At 52.3% G+C, this 18,688-nt stretch overlaps 2 protein-coding genes across 5 annotated transcripts in view; one reads left to right on the top strand and one right to left on the bottom strand.

Annotated features, from left to right (window-relative positions):
- CCDC92 (coiled-coil domain containing 92) overlaps positions 1 to 1,819 on the top strand; it is a 30,512-nt gene extending 28,693 nt beyond the window's left edge. For all 4 annotated transcript variants that reach the window (XM_082353280.1, XM_082353278.1, XM_082353279.1 and 1 more), the window contains one exon: positions 410 to 1,819. In XM_082353280.1, coding sequence (XP_082209406.1) covers positions 410 to 1,188 — 779 coding nt within the window. In that variant the 3' untranslated portion in view covers positions 1,189 to 1,819. The remainder of the gene's footprint in view (positions 1 to 409) is intronic.
- An 808-nt stretch (positions 1,820 to 2,627) lies between these two features.
- Positions 2,628 to 18,688, bottom strand: part of DNAH10 (dynein axonemal heavy chain 10) — a 148,341-nt gene continuing 132,280 nt past the window's right edge. Inside the window, exons 64-80 of the mRNA XM_082353905.1 lie at positions 17,897 to 18,176; positions 16,682 to 16,911; positions 15,656 to 15,929; positions 14,044 to 14,148; positions 13,476 to 13,630; positions 12,749 to 12,903; positions 10,972 to 11,155; positions 10,158 to 10,358; positions 9,252 to 9,461; positions 9,023 to 9,118; positions 8,127 to 8,298; positions 7,384 to 7,515; positions 6,991 to 7,202; positions 6,732 to 6,899; positions 4,604 to 4,784; positions 3,524 to 3,669; positions 2,628 to 3,036 (exon numbers count right to left, since the gene is read on the bottom strand). Coding sequence (XP_082210031.1) covers positions 2,890 to 3,036; positions 3,524 to 3,669; positions 4,604 to 4,784; positions 6,732 to 6,899; positions 6,991 to 7,202; positions 7,384 to 7,515; positions 8,127 to 8,298; positions 9,023 to 9,118; positions 9,252 to 9,461; positions 10,158 to 10,358; positions 10,972 to 11,155; positions 12,749 to 12,903; positions 13,476 to 13,630; positions 14,044 to 14,148; positions 15,656 to 15,929; positions 16,682 to 16,911; positions 17,897 to 18,176 — 3,048 coding nt within the window. The 3' untranslated portion in view covers positions 2,628 to 2,889. The remainder of the gene's footprint in view (positions 3,037 to 3,523; positions 3,670 to 4,603; positions 4,785 to 6,731; positions 6,900 to 6,990; positions 7,203 to 7,383; positions 7,516 to 8,126; positions 8,299 to 9,022; positions 9,119 to 9,251; positions 9,462 to 10,157; positions 10,359 to 10,971; positions 11,156 to 12,748; positions 12,904 to 13,475; positions 13,631 to 14,043; positions 14,149 to 15,655; positions 15,930 to 16,681; positions 16,912 to 17,896; positions 18,177 to 18,688) is intronic.

Genomic DNA, 18,688 nt, shown 5'->3' with positions numbered 1-18,688 from the left:
GTCTACATTTGCCTTTCCAAACCGTGCTCTGAATGGAGCAGACAGATGGCTCTGCTAACAGTTTAATCCTAAGCCTTTGGAGAGGTCTCATACTCTGAAATTGCCCATTTTAACGTCAGCATTTTTGAAATTTGGAGACATCCTTTTATGCAATAAGCTGGAGAGCTGGATGGGGCCTCAAAGACCACCTGATCCCCCACCCTTTCCTCGGGGGAGAGGACACGGAGGTGGCATGAGCGATGGGGGTCCTACCCTCCGTGTGGCCTGTGGGCACCGCACCCATCTTGGGCAGGAGAACCGCCACCGTGGGGAGGGGAGGCGATCCCTGCACAGAAGGTCTCCCTGCCCCCCAGGGCCTGGCCGCCCTGCCCTCGGGTTCTCACTCCGCCCCCTCGGCTTGTCCTTCCAGGAGACGGATCTTCTAGAAGCAGCGAACTCAAGAAAAGATGTGAAGAGCTGGAGGCTCAGCTGCAACTGAAGGAGGAGGAGAACAACGAGCTGCTGAAGCAGCTGGAGCAGAAGAACGCCGCGGTCGCCGTGCTGGAGAACACCATCAAGGAGCGCGAGAGGAAGTACCTGGAGGAGCTGAAGGTGAAGAGCCACAAGCTGGGCGTGCTGACCAGCGAGCTGGAGCAGCGCGCCGGCACCATCGCCTACCTGACGTCGCAGCTGCACGCCACCAAGAGGAAGCTCCTGAGCTCCGGCGGCACCGCGGACGGCAGCGCGGCCGGCAGCCCCGCGCTGGCCAGCTACAAGCCGGCGCCTCCCAAGGACAGGCTGCCCGAGACGCCCCGGCGCCGCATGAAGAAGAGCCTCTCGGCCCCGCTGCACCCGGAGTTCGAGGATGTCTACCGATTCGGGGCCGACAGCCGGAAACTGCTTCTGCGGGAGCCGGTGGACGCCATGCCCGACCCCACCCCGTTCCTGCTGGCCAGGGAGTCGGCCGAGGTCCACCTCATCAAGGAGCGGCCCCTCGTCATCCCCCCCATCGCCTCGGACCGCGGCGCCGGCGAGCAGCCCAGCCCCGCCCGCGAGAAGCCGCACAAGGCGCACGTGGGCGTGGCGCACCGCATCCACCACGTGACCCCGGCGCAGGCCCCGCCCGAGGTGGAGACGCTGGCGGTGGACCAGGTGAACGGAGGCGGCAAGGTGGTGAGGAAGCCCTCAGGGACGGACAGAACTGTGTGAAGGCCCGCGCGGCCCTCCACCGCGCGCTGCGGGCACTGTGGCCGCTACCGGGGAAAGCGCCGCCGCGCCTCCTCTGTCCCTTTTCTCTTTAAATTCCCGTGCATGCCACATTTTCCCGCACCTGTCGACAGATTCCTCTCCTCCTGCTCCTCTTGCCCTCTGACTGACGCCAAAACACGATCGTGTCCCTGCTGCGCAATCCGTATTTACTAATCGCTGCGGCCGAACACCTGTGCGCCGACTCGCTTGCTTCCAGCCCCGCTCCGCGGAACCTCAGCGCGCTCGCGGACAAAGCACGGGCCGCAGGCTGCGTCGCTGCTCGACGTTAACGACATCAGATAGTCACACGCCCAATTATAAAGTCGGAGCAACACATAACGACCTTGACCTCATCCCTCCCGTTTCCAGGGCGGCCTGTGCGGAGCAGCCCTGCGCCCTCCAGGAGACCCCCGTAACCTCCCGACACACCCTCCCCCGGGGGCGGCACGGATAACCGAGCAGATGTCTGTTAAGTCACGGGAACTAAATAAGATGACGTCACTCATATCACCACGACCTGAATGTGTGTTGTTTTCTGTTAGTTTTATCCAAAATGTTCAAGATCCCAACAAACTTTATTTTCTAAACCTGCCTTCTTTCTGTTTTGTGTCTTTTATTAAACCACCCGAGGGCGGGCCTGGTGGGGGGGGGGGACAGTGGGAGGGAAAGAAATAGCACCCGCTCCTGCCCCTCGCCCCCAGTAACTGCTGCCCAGACAGTGGGCTCACCCAGGGGTGCGTCCCGGGGTGGGGTTCACTTCCGGAACGACGCGTCCCCTGCCGTGTCTCACCGCCCTGCGCCATCCCTTAGAACGTTCTGCGCCTCGGAGGTTCTAGCAAAAGCCAGTTGTCCCCGTGACTGGCCTCGCCCTCGTGTCCTGCCAGCGCTCAGCTCAGCCCCGTTCCTCCCTCGCAGGGTAAAGCCGCTCCTCGCCCCCGGCCGGGCCTGGCCGGAGTAGCCCCAGGTGCGCAGGAGGAAGGGACGCCCGGTAGCCGCCGGTCCTTCAGGGTCTACATCTGCACGCAGCCCCTCACAGCCCCAGGCAGGTTGGGGGCAGGAGCTCACGCAGGAATCAAAACACCAGGCTCAGCACCCTCACCCACACGCTGCCAGGCCAGCGCCCGGGGAGCCGGGCTGGAGAGTTCTGGAAGGGTGTGGGTGACTCCGGCCTCATCAGCCCAGGGAAGGGGGCCCTGCTGCCTCCGCGCAGCAGCCGAGGCCTTCTACCCCGCGCCCCAGCGCGCAGCCCTCGCTCCAGAGAGGCGTCTGCTGAAACAGACCTGGACTATCAAAAAACCACCTTCGACAGTTCACGTTAGAATTCTCACTTGTGCCATCGACATGCCAGGCAGTTTTGCTTAAGTGGTTCCCCTGAGAAGGAAAAGCAAATTCGACACGTCTTAAAATGCTCTTTTTGAATTTACTTTTTGAATACCACAGAATCCTTTTTTTAAATTTGAAAAAATAAAACCATTCAGGTTAACTTATGTGGAAAGAGATATAAATGGCTGATTTCAAATGAAAGAAAAAAATCAGTGTCAACCCCCCTCCTGCCTCGAGAGGCCCCAAGAAGTGACAGCAGATGATGCGTCTTCACGAATTCCCAGCACATCCGTTGCCGGCCACAGACAGAATCTCGTGCCGTTTTCCTCACCCAGAGGGTTAATCAGAATTCAGGGTGAGGCACACCCCTTGCAGGACCCAGTGAGAAATGTGCTTCGTGGTAAAGAGATCGGCTTCAAAAACCAAGCCGACCCCCATGGCGTTCCTTCTCGTGGAGGTGGTGTAGACGGGCGTCCGGAAAGTGTTCTGCACAGGAAAGGGGCGTGAGGTGCCGGTGCGGGCAGAGGGGAGCGCGGGTCCCGGGGAGGGCGAAGGCTCGTCTGAGCGCTAAGGGTGCGGAGGGGCCCCGCGAGGTGCCGGGCTCTGCTGACACCCATGAGAAGCGGGGTCGGCGGGCAGAGCAGGCCGTCCCGCAGGTGCGCCTGCCATCCACACCGGAGGTAACTACCTTCTGATCCACGCAATGCGCGCAGAATTTCACCAGAAGGGAGGAGTCGCTCCTCAAGCTGGGCTGGACCACAGCCTCCAACCTTGAACCCGTGCCGCCCCCGGAAGGCTCTGCACACACGCATGCGCACGCGTGCATTTTTCCCCGGGACGTGGCTCAAAGGCTTCCCCCAGCCCTGAAAGGTTAAGAGCCCCTGTGCTAAAAGGCAAGACTCTTGGAAACCACCTGGTGTCTACCTCCAGTCAGAGGAGAAGAGGGGAAACGGGGCAGGCGTCGGCCTTTCACCTGCAGTTTGAGGCGATGGGCTTCAATGGGGATGATCTTCAGGATCGGCAGGTCGACGACCAGCACCTTGGATTTGCTCTTGATAAGACATCCTTTTTCTATATCCCAGTCGGCGCCTTCTAGATAGAGTCCTGAGACAAAGCATCCTAGAGGCATCAGGAAGAGAGGCGGACTTAGGCGGAGGCAAGTGTCATTCTGCCGTGCATGCGGCAGCTCTAGCAGATGCGCATATGGACAAACAAAAGGGTAACTAACTGATTCTCCTTCCCCAGACACAGCCCCGGCCTTTTCCCAAAACGGGTGGCCACCATTTCTACCCCGCCCACTTTCCTTTTGTAGAGCCCAGATGGGACACCCTGGAGACCCCGTGACCCTCCATATGGCCACAGCCCATGGAAGAGGGGTGGTCGCCTCCGCCCAGCAATGTGGCATCAAGGCCCACAGACTTAACTGGCCTCGGGCCCCAGAGTCAACTGGCACCATGGCCACCCCAACACTGCCAGTCCCTTTGAGACCTCGCTGGCCTTCTCCAAAGGGGACTGAGCGCTCCTGAATGTTCACCATAAAGCCCCTCTCCCTAAGCTAGCTGAAGAGGGCTTTTGTGCTTGCAGTGAGATGTCCTCTAAGACACGACCCCCCGGGAAACCACAGTTTCCAGCCGCAGTTCACACACTCAGTAACCAGTGTCTAAGGGACTTGACGTTATAGCGCAATTGAACGGTTCCCACCTAGCCCATCCTGCTCTCTGGCTCCCATGCCCCTGGGCCCTCATGGGTTGCAGGGAAGCCACCTGGCGATCCAGTTCTTTCTAACCTAGGAGCCCATTTCCCACAGTCAAGCTGGGCGAGTGTGGCTCAGCTCTCCCCTGACATCAGCCCACATCTCAATGGAAAAACTGGATGAGAAACATCTGGACTCACCCTCAGAGACGTCAAGCCCCACGTGGACAGCACCCAAACATGGCCAGTATTTGCAGCAGTCTGACTTTCCGGGCCCACACTGTGCTCAGCCCTTTGGAGGGTGGCTTGGGGAGGGAGGCCCTACATGAGAGGCCGTGAACCCGCAGGGAGCTGGCCGTACCTTGTCCCGCCCGCTCATTCACTTCGTCTGCGTCTTGGAACTTGGTCACTTGCGTGAACAAGGTGGAGCGGTCCAGCGGCCAGCCGTTCCTCCGGCAGGTGGCCTGCACCAGGGCCGTGAGGTAGGATTCTGGGATGTGCAGCCCCGAGAGCCACATCACACTGGGCTCACTCTCGGTGACCTGGAGAGAGAAGGCAGCTGCTGAGAGCCTGGGGCTGCCATCCAATGCCAGGGTCAAAGCTGACAAAAGATGTAGTTCACGTTAGGGGCAGGAAGATGGTGTTGGGACAACTGGCAGCCCACTGGGAAAAACAAGCTGGATCGCCAAACTCCAGGTGGAGCAAAGATTTAAATATAAAAAATACACCACATGAAGACTCAGCGCTTCCACTGCAGGGGGTGTGGGTTCGATCCCTGGTCGGGGAACTAGGATCCCACATGCCGCGCAGCGAGCCCAAAAAAATAAAAACAAAACAAAAATAAATAAATAAACCACAAAAGTACAAATCAAATCTCCAATGAATGTTTTCAGAATCTTGAAGTGGGGAATACAAAACCCAGAAGCCATAAAAGAAAAGACTGATCTATTTGACTACATTAAAATGTAAAACTTTCCTATGGAAAAAATACCACAAAATCAAAAAGCTTAAGGCAAGCTGGGAAAATATCTGCAACACCAGCAGACTAAAGGGTTAATTCCCTTGTTGTACAAAGAGCTCTTAAAAATCAATTTTAGAAGGTGGAGAACTTGAGGGCTTCCCTGGTGGCGCAGTGGTTAAGAATCTGCCTGCCAATGCAGGGGACACGGGTTTGATCCCACGGGAAGATCCCACATGCTGCGGAGCAACTAAGCCCGTGTGCCACAACTACTGAAGCCCATGCGCAGAGCCCATGCTCTGCGACAAGAGAAGCCACCGGAGAAGCCCACGCACAGCAACGAAGAGTAGCCCCCGCTCACTGCAACTAGAGAAAGCCCACGCACAGCGACGAAGACCCAGCACAGCCAAAAATAAATAAATAAATAAGTTTTTTTAAAAAGGTGGAGAACTTGATGAAAATGAAATCAAGATACAAAGACAGTTCACAGAAAAATACAAAATGTCTATAAACATGTCAAATACACTCAGCCTCACCATAATTAAAGAAATACACAACCAACATAGTTGATATTATTGTTTACCTATGAAGGAGAAAAAGATCCAAAATATTAAGAACACACCATGTTGCAGAGGGGTGAGGAAATAATCATTCTCGTACATTGTGGTTTCAAGTTCTCCAGAAAACCATCTGACAAGAGCTGTCAGAATTTAAAATGCACACACTCGGATCCAACTCTTCCATTGTACCCATGGAATATACTCATACGAGTCTCCAAAGGCATGTGCACCAGAATGTTGTTCGTACTAGCAAAACAAAAAATCCAAAAAGAAAACAAAAAAACAAAAAAACAATGGTAACCACCTAAATATCCATCAGGGGAAAGGATACGGGATATCTGTGAGATGGAGTAGCCTAGAAGGAATGACATCTAGATGTGCTTAGATGGAACAATTGCCAAGATAGACTCTTAGATGGATAAATCAAGTTGTGCATAGTATGCTTCAGTCTTTTTTTTCAAAAATATATTTATTTATTTTTGGCTGGGTTGGGTCTTCGTTGCTGTGCGTGAGCTTTCTCTATTTGTAGCGAGCAGGGGCTACTCTTCCTTGCGGTGGCTTCTCTTTGTTGGGGAGCATGGGCTTCAGTAGTTGCGGCACACGGGCTCAGTAGTTGTGGCTCGAGGGCTCTAGAGAGCAGACTCAGTAGTTGTGGCACAAAGGCTTAGCTGCTCCGCGGCATGTGGGATCTTCCCGGACCAGGGCTTGAACCCGTGTCCCCCGCATTGGCAGGCGGATTCTTAACCACTGCGCCACCAGGGAAGTCCCCAAGGAAGGGAGGAAGGAAGGGAGGGGGGAAGGAAGAAAAGGAAAAAAAACAGATATGCTTGCAGAGTCCGAGACCATTTCCAGAGCACCCAATCAGCTCCTGACAGAGGTACCGCTGGGGAGGGGAGAGGGAGTCGGGAAGTGGTTTGAGGGGGTCCAGGCCAAGCCTTGAACCAGCAAGCAGACCGCTGCCTCTCACTCACCCATGTCATGAACTGCCTGAACCTCCGCAGGAAGTAGGGCATCCAGTTTCCGAGGGACTTTAAGGTGTCAGGGGCAAGCTTTCTCCAGATATTAGGGATTTGCCCGAGAAAGAGAGACCTGGCTACATCATCTAATTCACTGCTCATCCCAACTTCTCCAGCCAAGGCCTGTTTATAGAATCAAGAGCAGTCAGGCGAGACTAGCGGGAAACCCAGCACTCCACCGAGGCAGGAATTTGCACTTGAGGAACAGGCTTACCCTCTGAAGTTCAGCCAGGGACGTGGACATCCGTATGACCAGCTTGTTGAAGCGCTCCAGCTCCTGCAGGAGCACCACTGAGGTGGGGGAGACGGCCGTCCCCAGGTGCTTCCTGACCAGGTCCAAGTCAAAGACTTTGGGCATCTTGTTTTCTATGTCCTGGGCCACATGGCCAATGTACTCATCGCGGCTGATGCCAGTGCTGGATTCCCCTGAAATCAGGACACTTTTTAGAGAGAGCAAGGCACCTGAGTGCAGGACTGGGGCAGCCTGTGCCTCTGGTTCTCAGAAGGGCACCAACAGTACGGAAGCTATCAGAACCCGAAGCAGCACTTGGCACCAGTGCCCTTTGTCCCCAGTCCGATGACCACAGTCCTCTGCAGGGGACTTTACCCGTCTGAGGCTGCAGCTCCAGCAGGTGAGACCACATGTCTCGAGCTGCCTGAGTGTAATATCCAGTCTCAGCGTTGAGGTGAAGCCCAAACACTTCAGGCGTGTTGGCCAGAGGGAGGGCCTCAATGGCTTCTGTAATGGGAGAGAACAAACAGCGGTTACACCGCCGTGCCACCTCCGATTGCTGAGGGCCCACAGCCTCGACGTCCCCACACACGTTAGACTACGTTCCACCTCTGAGAGGGTGACATGCTTTTAAAATAAGAATTCTACACCACCACGCCCAACACAGTTCTGTGTGCATCTTTTTTTTTTTTTTTGCCATGCCTCGCGGCTTGCGGGATCCTAGTTCCCCAACCAGAGATCAAACCCAGGCCCACAGCAGTGAAAGTGCAGAGTCCTAACCACTGGACCACCAGGGAACTTCCTCTACGTGTATCTTTTATGAAAATGGCTCAGTGACTTTCCCAGGGGCCACTCTGCCCTTCCAGGGAGATTCTGATATATTTACCATCCTTCCAGGACAGGAAGTCTGAACTAACTCCATCAGCTCTGAGGCTAGGAAGAGCCCCCTGGGCCCCACTAAAAGGCGTAAGAAAACACCCCAGAGCAGTCAAAGAGTCCCACCAGGAAAGGGGTCAGAAGAACCATCAAGCCAACCACAGAAACCAGAACAGCTGAAATGTACGGGCTCCCTTAGAATAAAACATGTAACATACTTTCTGATGGCTGAGAAATCTCACCAACAAATTTTTCCTTGACATCCCCCGTGGGGATTTTGTAGTCCACTTCCTTGTTCCGGAAGAAGTGGAATGGCTGGAAAGTATCGAAAAGGAAGTCTCCCAGGTATTCATCCATGTAGATGGTCAGGATACGCCGATCAAAGCTGTCGATGGCCCGTCCTCCGTACATGACCTGACATTACAGGGAGTGAGAGACGGCCAGGACCCAGAACCTACGGGGTGGGCCCTGAGGCCCCGGGCCCAGCGGATCATCCAGGGTCAAGCCCGGATGCGCCCTTAGTGAGACTCCTGCTGCCCGGCCACTGTACAGCTCAAACCGTGCTGACTTGCACAGCCTTTGGGCCACTATATACAAGAGGGCTTGTGTGCAGACTCATAGAGCCCAAGGTGATAGCAGTCCTCGTGAAATGCTGGGAGCCAGTGTGCAACTGGCCAACTCCCCAAAACATGGCGAACAAGCAAACAAAACAACCCAAGGAGCCAGCAGCCGCTTTTGTCTTTGGAACAGTGATGTCTCTGTTTGAGCCACACACAGGCCTCCGGGGAAGCTTTCCCACGAGCGCTGTATAAGGTCGTGGCCTCCAGAGTGGACCTCCAGGCCCGCTGAACAGGAGCAGGGCTCCAGTGACATGCCTGAGGCATCCTCAGCAAGGAACATAAGTCCCCAGGGCGATGAGTCCAAACTCCCAGGTGAAGGTCACTCACTTAGGACAAAGAATAACAGGGTGATGAACCGGGGCCGGGGGGGTGTTTCACAGAGACCCAGGGGCCTTCAGCTGATGGGCAGCAGGAGCAAGAGGGGAGTCGCAGAAGGCACGGGGGCCATGGACCAGGGGCACCAGGCCACAGCCCAGCCCACCCCGGGGGCCTGCAGACGGTGCCCGGGGTGCTCCTACCTCCCCGATTAGGTACTTGAGGCTGCCCCACGGGATCCGAGGGTCGTGCTCCTGGAAAGCTTTTGTTAAGTATGTGTTCAGAATTTCCATGCAGACCTGAAAAGAGGAGGAACAGGCCTGGGTATCCGAAAACCCATAGTCATTCGCGTTCTGACTGTTTTCTGAAAACGTGGGCAGGAACAACTAAGGAGGGAGTGTCCCCGGGGACAGGCAGTAGCCGCCTCTTCACCTGGAAGTCAGACTCGTTGAAGTCGTAGTACACGTTCCACCCGATCTTCCCGAACTTTCTCCTCTCCTGCACCACAGCATGGAAGAACGCCAACACGTAGACCAGGGACTTGAAAGCAGGGTGTGGACACTGGTCCAGCATCTCAGGAGAGATCCTGAAGTACGTCGCTCTCATGTTGAGTTTCAGCCCGTTGGGTGGCTCGGTGACAACCTGTCGGAAGCAAAGACCGATGGTGACGGAAACCCCAGGCCCTCGAGCAGGGCTCTGAAGAGTGTGCAGACTGCAGACGTTTTGGCTTTCCCTCCGTCCTTGCAAAGCCATCTTCCTTATTCCCAAGGGCCCACGTGAATGAGTTAAAAACTAGACGTTGTTCCAGCTCTGCCCTGACTCATCAAACGACCCCAGGAAGGCTCTTTCAACCGCCTCTGATCCATGGGATCCTCAAATGTAAAATAGAAGTAGCTAATTTTTCCCTCTCCCTGTCCTGGAGGAAGAGAGAGATGACGAAACCATTCCCCAAAATGTTCCCAGAGACTAAATTAAACAGGGCACGTAAACTCCTTGAAACTTACACACACAAGCACTCCAGTTCTGCGGGCTGTGGGAGGGCTGATCATTAGAGTTAAAAAGGATAAATGTGAAGTCCATGAAAACTAACCCAGAAATTGTTTTGAGGACACGCAGAAGTGATACAGACGGGCCTGGGAGTCGTCACTGTCACCCAATAATTGTCACCCTATTCTGGACAGTGCTTCCCTCTGACGGGAGAGGGAGAAATGGAATTGGGAAAGGGGAGGGGTGTCCATGGGGTCCCAACTCTATCCTAAACACACACACGCACACAGCAAAACGGGAGTGAGGTAAGGAACCGAGCCGTGGGCATGTCTGTCTGTCCTGCAGCCAGACCTTCAAGGACTTCTGCAGGATCCCGATGGGGAAGCCCTCGGTGGGGTCCGTGGTGAGCCACAGGCGGAAGTCGGGGTGGGGCTTGGTGATCCTCTCCAGGGCCTTCTCCAGATCCTTCAGCCACTTGACCAGGAGATGGCAGTTCTGCAGCATCAGCCACTGCCCTCGAGCCACCGCCATCTCCAGCAGCTGTAGGGCCACCTGCTCCGACAGAGACAGAAAGGAAGAGTCGGCGTCCCACTGCCACACCACCCCGTGCTCTCCCAGAGACCCGCTGCAGGCACCAGGAAACTACTGGCCGCTGCAGCAGAAGCCACAGAGGAGCCAGCGGTCCAGGAGCTACAGAGGGAGCCTTTGAAGAAGCAACCCTTTAGACTTCCTCCGGGGCCACCCAGGTCCGCTGGGCTGCACTCATTGGCCTCCCTCAGCCCCCAGAGCTCCAACCTCGGACACAGTGGCACCTGCCCCCTGACCAGTTGGCCTTGCCACTGGGGCAGTGACAGCCGTGATCCAAAACGCGGCTCTTGCAAGGGCTGAGGGAGAGAAAGACTGGATGTGAAGGGGCTTTGGAAGCAGCAGAACATACCGACGGTACCAGGCTGGGCAATCACAGCAGGTTAGCTCTAGAACTATACTGCTGTTCACACTGTCATCGCTGTGACATTTGATTACTGCTCCGTAGACCGGAAATGCACGGCACTTGTGTGTGTGGGGCGGCACTCTTAGCTTAAAGCCAAACATTCGTTAATTCATTCCTAACAGGGCCGGTGACCTCACCCACATTTAGAGCTTGTTCCTTCCAACAACAATTTACCTTTTCTTGACCTTGACCCATGGCAAGGAATTTGAGGCGGTTCCCTCCAAAACCACTGTGCTCGGCTAATTTCATAAGGTCACTGGCAGGGTCAGAGCCAGGACTCAGGATAAACACAATGGGCGAGTTGGGTGTGCTCTGCTCAAAGATGGCTTCAAAGCTGATCATCGGAGGCTGCACGTACCTGGGGAAAGAAACACAACTGGAAAACGCTCCCGGGAGGACAGCACCAGGCAGGGGCCGGCCAGTCCGACCAGCGCTCTTCCTCCCAGTGTCCAGAACCTTCTGACTGTTCCTCTGGTATGGCTCTTTGCTCAGCCTTGTTTTGGAATCCAGTTTTTACACACATCTCATTCACTGGACGGTAATAAGCTCCTGGGTGATGGGGACCTCTCTGCAGAGCCCGGTACATCCAGGTTGGGTGGTTCAGGAGCTGTACTGAGCTGCATGCCTCCTGACAAGCCGGCCTTCCAGGTGGACGTGCCCTGGGCACTGAGCCCAGAGGTCCCACACCGGCGGCTCCACAGGCGTGTCCTGAATGGCCTGCATCTCGAGATTTTTAAAAAATTAGTTGCCAGCACATAACGATTGGGAGATATCATGTAGAAATCCAAATTTCTAGTTTCCTTTGAAGAGTCAGAGATCTGGGTCCCCGCCGCCACCTGGCATCAGTCAGCAGGAGTTAAGGGGCTGCTGGCCAGGGCTTGACCTCTCCAGTGGGCCCCAGTGCTCGCCCAGCCACGCTCAGTCCTCTCCATCACCCACCGGCCGTGGAGGCAGATTTGAGTTTGTCACCCTAAGTTACCCATCCGGCTTCGCCCTCAATTCCAGAGCTACCAATATGGGAGCCATCAGGCACGTGTGGCTATTGAGCACTTGAAGTGTGGCTAGTCCAAACTGAGATGTGCTGTACCTGTGAATTCACACAGGAGATTAAAGCCTTAATATCAAAAAAATATGCAAAATATCTCAATCCATTACATGTTGAGATAATATTTTAATATTTGAGTTAAATATAATTCATTATTAATACATATTATTTATATTATATTATATGATATATTAATATATATAACTTATGATGATTGTTATTAAAATTAATTTTGACTGTTTCCTTTTTTATAAATTTACTTTTTTTAATTGAAGTATAATTGATTTACAATGTTGTGTTAGTTTCAGGTGTACAGCAAAGTGATTCAGTGATTATATATATATATATTCTTTTTCAGATTCTTTTCCCATCTAGGTTATTACAAAATATTGAGTATAGTTCCCTGTGCTATACAGTAGGTCCTTGTTGTTTATCTATTTTATATATAGTAGTGTGTATATTTTACTCCCAAATTCCTAATATAGCCCTCCCCCTCACCTTTCCCCTTTGGTAACCATAAGTTGGTTTTCTATGTCTGTGAGTCTGTTTCTGTTTTGTAAATAGGTTCATTTGTATCATTTAATAATTAAATACAGTTACTTATTATTAGTAAATATTATATGTATATTATTATATATTAATATATATTTTATATGCTTATGATAACTGTCATTAAAATTAATTTCATCTGCTTCTGTTTGAATGTGGCTACCAGAAGACTTGAAATTACGTATGTCACTCACACTGTATTTCTCTTAAACAGCGTTGCTCTAGAGTGGCTACCAAATCATGCTCAAAGGCAGCCCTCGCTGGAGCTGGCCCCCCACTGCCATCCGTGAGTCCAGGAAGGGGTGACATTAGATATTCTACCCCACAGAAAGGGCCAAGCAAACACAAGCAACTCACTTCTCTCCCATTGTTACAGTCACGTAGTCGGTCACGGCCCGATATACCCGATCCACACGGAAACAGCGCAAAATAAGCAACTTCTGGAAAGGGGTGATGTTGTCATCATAACCCAGGGGGAATGGAAACTGCTCAAGTGAATCCAGGTCATACCACTGGGAAAAGCAAAGAACATTCATGCTGGCGTCAACTGAGAAATGATATAGGCCCCCCTTTTTATGTGAAGGTCCCAAGAGCCCCTGTAAAGGGATGAAATCTACAGGCCACGTCTAGTCAGATCTGTCATTTTCTACCCCCCAAACTCTGAACTTTAGGAAGGGATGGACTGAGTCTTATGGACTGTTGAGTTCCCACTGCCCATCAAGGGACATGGTCCATCCACAGATGCTCAAAAAGTTTCTTGAACGGATGGATGGACAGACAGATAGAGGCAGATGGACAGATGGATGGATGACTGGATAGATAGACAGATGGACAGATGGATGGATGGATGGATGGACAAATGGATAGATAGACAGATGGAGAGATAGTTGGATAGTTCTCCCACAAAACTAGCTGAACTAGATAAAGGAGAATTCCATCCAGGGAGTTAGAGGGCATTGGCTACACTCTGCACGAGCCACTCGGAGGCAGATCTTCACACTCATAGGGAGTTAGGCTACAGATTAAGTGTGGAGATTAGTGACATGCGGGGAAGGGAAGGAGGAGAAAGAGAACACTTGCTCACCTCCTGCCAGACAGTCAGATGTGTCTCCACATCATCAGGAAGAGTCCCAAAGTTGTCTGGAAACATCTCTGATAAAAGAATGATATCTTCCCATCCCTGGTCAGACAACCAAGCACAGGGTTTTTTCCGTTTGCTTTTCTCCAGGGAAATGTTTCCTAATCACAACAGGATAAGAGAAGTAAACAGCCGACACCAACACACGGGGAAGAGTAAGCAGCTCCATTCCTGGGCTTCCCTCACTTTGGGGGAAAATCCACTTCTCAAAAGGGGGCTGGAAAGAGAAGAGGGTTAGGCTTCCCCTGTCACCGTCCGTAACTCCAGCCAGGAAGCTCTGCATGGCTTCCAGCCTCAGGGCAGCCTTAAGGCAGAGGCTGGCTGCTCTGAGTTAACTCAAACTATCTCTGAGGCTGGAACAGTCAACTGAGATATTTACTAAAGCAGTGCTATTGGAAGCCAAGTTTTAAGGAAGGCAAATTTCTGCTATTGTTTGTTTTGGTGAACAAACTCATACACATGTGCAACGTGGGTCCAGGGAGTTGGGAAGCATGAAACGAGGTAAATTCATTACCTTTTAAGAAGAAATCTAATTCTTCCTGGGGGACTCTCCCATCTGCTTGTTCTATCTTGATAGTCATATTGAAAGAAAAAAGTAACTTGTGCCTCTCAAACAACCCTGAAGAGAAACAACAGACGGGTCTGGATAAAACAAATGCATTTAAACACAGGGTTTCTTATGCACACCATGCTTAAATTTCAGAGAAATGAACTGAAGCACCTCAACTGCACAGTTAGTTGCATTTAGCCATCTTTGCATTTGGTGTCCGTGAACACCTGCGTGCAAAAACTATGAGCTCAATTGACACGTCATGCCCAAAAGTGCAACGGGCAGTGACCCTCGCTCGTACGCACCTGAAATGGTCACGTCTCCGGGCGGCACTTACCACGCCCTCGTGGGAAGAGGAGGGGGGGGTCCCCCCCAAGCAGATGAAGGACCGTATGATGGAGGTTCAGGGCCACCTTCTGAATGAAGTGCTGGTCGTTTGCCTGACTCAAAGCAAAAGTTCTTACAGTGGAGAAGAGGTATCAGCAAACTTTCTATAAAGGGCCAGAGAGTAAATCGACTTGGCTTTGCAGACTAGACAGTCTCTGTCATAACTACTCAACTCTGCCATTGTACTGTGAAAGCCGCCATGGACGATCTGTATAGAAACGGGTGTGGCTGTGTGCCAATATAACTTTATTTACAAAAGCAGGCGGTGGGACAGATTTGGCCGATCTCTATTGCAGAGTAAGCCTGTGCCATCAACACACTCTTTATGGATAGGAAGACGCAAAGCACTAGAGTTCTTGTTTTTGTTTTTTTTTTAACAGAAGGAAAAAAAACATGTAAGTCAAAATGTGTGATTTGAATTCTACCTTATATGTGTTAGAAGGGTTGGTTACTTAAGTGAGCCCTGTAGGATAGCCCTCAACCTGTTTCCTACCCAACACAGTTTTGAGCTGTGTCCCCCTCAAAATCCATAAGTTGAAGCCTTAATACCCAGTACCTCAGAGCTGGAGACAGGGCCTCTAAGAGTTGATTAGGTTACTCAGCCATAAAAAAGAACGAAATCATGCCACTTGCAGTGACATGGATGGACCTAGAGATTGTCATACTGAGTGAAGTAAGTCAGACAGAGAAAGACAAATATCATATGATATCGCTTATATGTAGAATCTAAAAAAAATGGTACAAATGAACCTATTTACAAAACAGAAATAGAGTCACAGATGTAGAAAATAAACTCATGGCTACCAAGGGGGAAAGGGCAGGAGGAGGGATAAATTGGGAGACTGGGATTGACATATACACACTACTATATATAAAATAGACAACTGATAAGAACCTGCTGTATAGCACAGGGATCTCTGCTCAATACTCTGTAATGAATCTAAAAAAGAGTGGATGTACGTATACGTATAACTGAATCACTTTGCTGTACACCTGAAACTAACACAACATTGTAAAGCAATTATACTCCAATAAAAATTAATTTAAAAAAATTAAAAAATAAAATGAGGCTGTTAGGGAGGGCCCCCATGCAATCCGACTCGTGTCCTTATAAGAAGAGGAAATTTGGACACACAGACAGACGCGCACAGAGTGCATCGGTCCTAAATCGGTGCGAGCAGGTGCTCACCTGTGCAGCCATAGTTATAGATGTTGAAGGTCAGCGTGTCCATGATGTTCCTTAATCGCTTCATAAGAATGGAGTCAGGCAACGACTTCTTGAGTGACAAGCCGAAGACCTCCAGGAAGGCGATCAGGGAGTGCTGGTACATGGAGCTCACCAGGGCCATCTCCGACAGCACGAAGAACAGGATCGCGCCCCTCCGGGCGGCCGGCCGGTAGCCGTCCCGCAGCCTGTCGATGTCCAGGGCTGTCTTCTCCGCCAGCTTGAGCTTCTCTGATACCTGAAGAAGAGGCACACGTTGCCACTTACAGCCGAAACCAGGAAGACGTACGAGATGGGCGAGAAAGTAAGAAGGCAGAGGGCGGGGGTGGGGGGGGAGGGCGGCAGCAAAGAAACCCATGCAGCGCTGACAGGAAGGGCCCCCAGCCTCTCGCGAGATGTGGTAGATATTTGTGGCTAGAACCCCCCTGCCCCCCTGCCCCCTCCTCCTAGTAACAGTCCCTGAGTTTGATCTAGAGACCCACAGTTTCCTCCTTTCATTCACATGTGGGGCCCAACCCCGAGGCCAGGAGGGGATCAGGTGAGTGAGGTCCAGCGAATCCACACATGGCATCCCCAGCCCGTGGGAGTGGTTTGGGGTGAGCACGTGACTTCAGTGACAGGAAAAGATTCTCATTCTTCTCTTTGGACTTGAACCTCAGTGGACATGAAGCCAGGCCCAGCTTGTGACCAGGAGGGGAGCTTGGCTCCACAGGGAGGCAGAGAATGAAGCCAACACAGCAGAAGGTCCAGAAATGGAGAGAAACTGAGCCCTGGATGATATGCTTGGAGTCCTGGATCCAGCCCTGCCTGAAGCCATCCCTCGACTTTTCTGTTTTCTAGGCCGATGAGTTCCCTTTGGACCTAAGCCACGTAGGCCCAGGTTTTCTATCGCTCTCAATTAAGAGAGGCTGAGTGGGTGCACAGGGGTCCCTGGGAACGCCCCTGGGCCTCCGTGGCCAGGACCGGTACACCTTTCCGCACGGTTCGTACCTCCGTGGCTTTGGATTTGGTCTCCTCCAGGGTCTGCACCAGCTCCGCGTTGTCCAGCATGTTCCCCGTGGAGGCGGCCAGTTCCCGGAGGAGGGAGTCCTCCAAGTCCTTGAGCAGCTTCTTGTTCTCGCTCGTCTCCTGGATGAGATGCCCCCTCTGCTCCTCCAGCTCTCGCCTCTCGCAGGCCACCAGCACGCCCAGCAGCTGGTCCTCCAGGCCCTTCCGCGTGACTGCGGGGGGGCGAGGGGAGGCCCTCAGCACCGCGTCCCCCTGCCAGCCTGGGCACCGTCTCGTCTCCCTACACAGCAGCGCCTGGGGCAAGTGCAGGGCGGGCCCAGCATCCCAGAACGCGAGGACTCGCTCTCCCACCGAAGCCCCAGGTGAGAAATACGGGCCAGAACAAAACAGAGATGCGGTTACCTGGAGTAGTGGGCAGCAAGTGTGAAGACGCACTGAAGTCAAACCCAGGGCGCCCACATCTTGGGGGACCCTCGTTAGACATCCGGGTTTATACCCAAACTTTTTTTTTTTTTTTTTTAAGCCACGCGGCTTATGGGATCTTAGTTCCCCAACCGGGGATCGAACCCAGGCCCTTGGCAGTGAGAGCACCGAGTCCTAACCACTGGACCGCCAGGGGACTTCCTAACGCGTACCCAAACCTGATTAACCTACCTAGGAACCCGTGTGACCACCCTAGAAAATGTGGGAAGTGGCATTCAATTCCTAACCGAATTCAATTGAGAGGAAGAGGGAGATCCAAAATCATACTGTGTATTTAAATACACAAATACAGTATAACTACCTGCTGCAGCAGAAAGGGGTCTCACCTCACTCCGAGGGTGAATGTCTGAGCCCCGTGGTCCAGACTCAGCACATCTCAAGACACATAACTCATTGCCTTCTAAAGGCCCCCAAACCTTGTGGTGTGGCTTCCTCATGAAGAACTGATGGGTTGGGACTTCCCTGCGGGTCCAGTGGTTAAGACTCTGAACTCCCAATGCAGGAGGCATGGGTTCGATCCCTGGCCGGGGAGCTAAGATCCCACATGCCGCACGGTGCAGCCTCAGAAAGCAAACCAAAAAGAACTGATTGGTTGACTATGAAAGATGTGACTCTGAGAATGATTCACCAAATGAAGTGATGTCCCATGAAAGCCTTGAGCTCAGATTGTGGTCTCCACCTAAAATTCGGCACTAAGGCTCTGTACATCCTTACCAGTATAATTGATCACCATGGCTTTCCCAAACACGGATGGTCTATATCTGGGGTTGGCCAGCTTGGTGTTCAGATACAGTCTGAAATTCGAATCATAATCTACTTCCTTGTCTCCCAGTATGATAAACTGCCGTCCTTGGGAGACCTTGATGTTTTTTTCTAAGATGTTATCAATCACAGGGTCGATGTACTCATCCACATCGTGGAACAGGAAAGGCGTCCCGTACTTTATGGATATCTCCAGCTGCTTGAGGAAGTCGGGGTCATTAAAGGAAGCCACCTGGAAGGGAGAGGAGGCAGATGCTAAAAATCAGCTCACTCGCCAGATTCAAGGGGAAACAAATCCTTGGAGGTGGCAGGGGACATGTCAGCACCTTGAAGGGAGGCAGAGGGGAAAACAGAACAGGGAGAGAAGCAGGGCATGTAACCCGTATAAACCATGAGGTTCGGGCTCTGAGCAGCCTCTCATTCAAAAAGCACAGGTCAGTAGCCAAAAGTGATTAGGAGAGAATCTCATCACATCTCTCAGAAGACCTCAAAAAGGATCCAAACACAGAGTCCACAAAAAAAAAAAAAAAAAAGTTCACTCCTCTCCAAACCTTAGGACTGCTGTCTTATCTCTTTTCTCAAAACATCTGTAAAAACTTTTCCTCTATTTCAGCCCCTGGGACCTCCTCTTTCCTTCCTCTCCACCCTCTTTTATTACATTGATGTACTTAGCCTCTCACCCCGTAAGTTGAACCCTCCCTCTTTAAGAGATAGGATGGGGATAGGAGTAGGATTGGGGCTAGG

The sequence above is a fragment of the Balaenoptera borealis genome (assembly GCF_965194805.1).
Source record: "Balaenoptera borealis genome assembly, chromosome: 14".
NCBI lineage: Eukaryota > Metazoa > Chordata > Mammalia > Artiodactyla > Balaenopteridae > Balaenoptera > Balaenoptera borealis.
The sequence above is the reverse complement of the archived record's forward strand: the minus strand, read 5'-3'. Positions and strand labels throughout refer to the sequence as shown.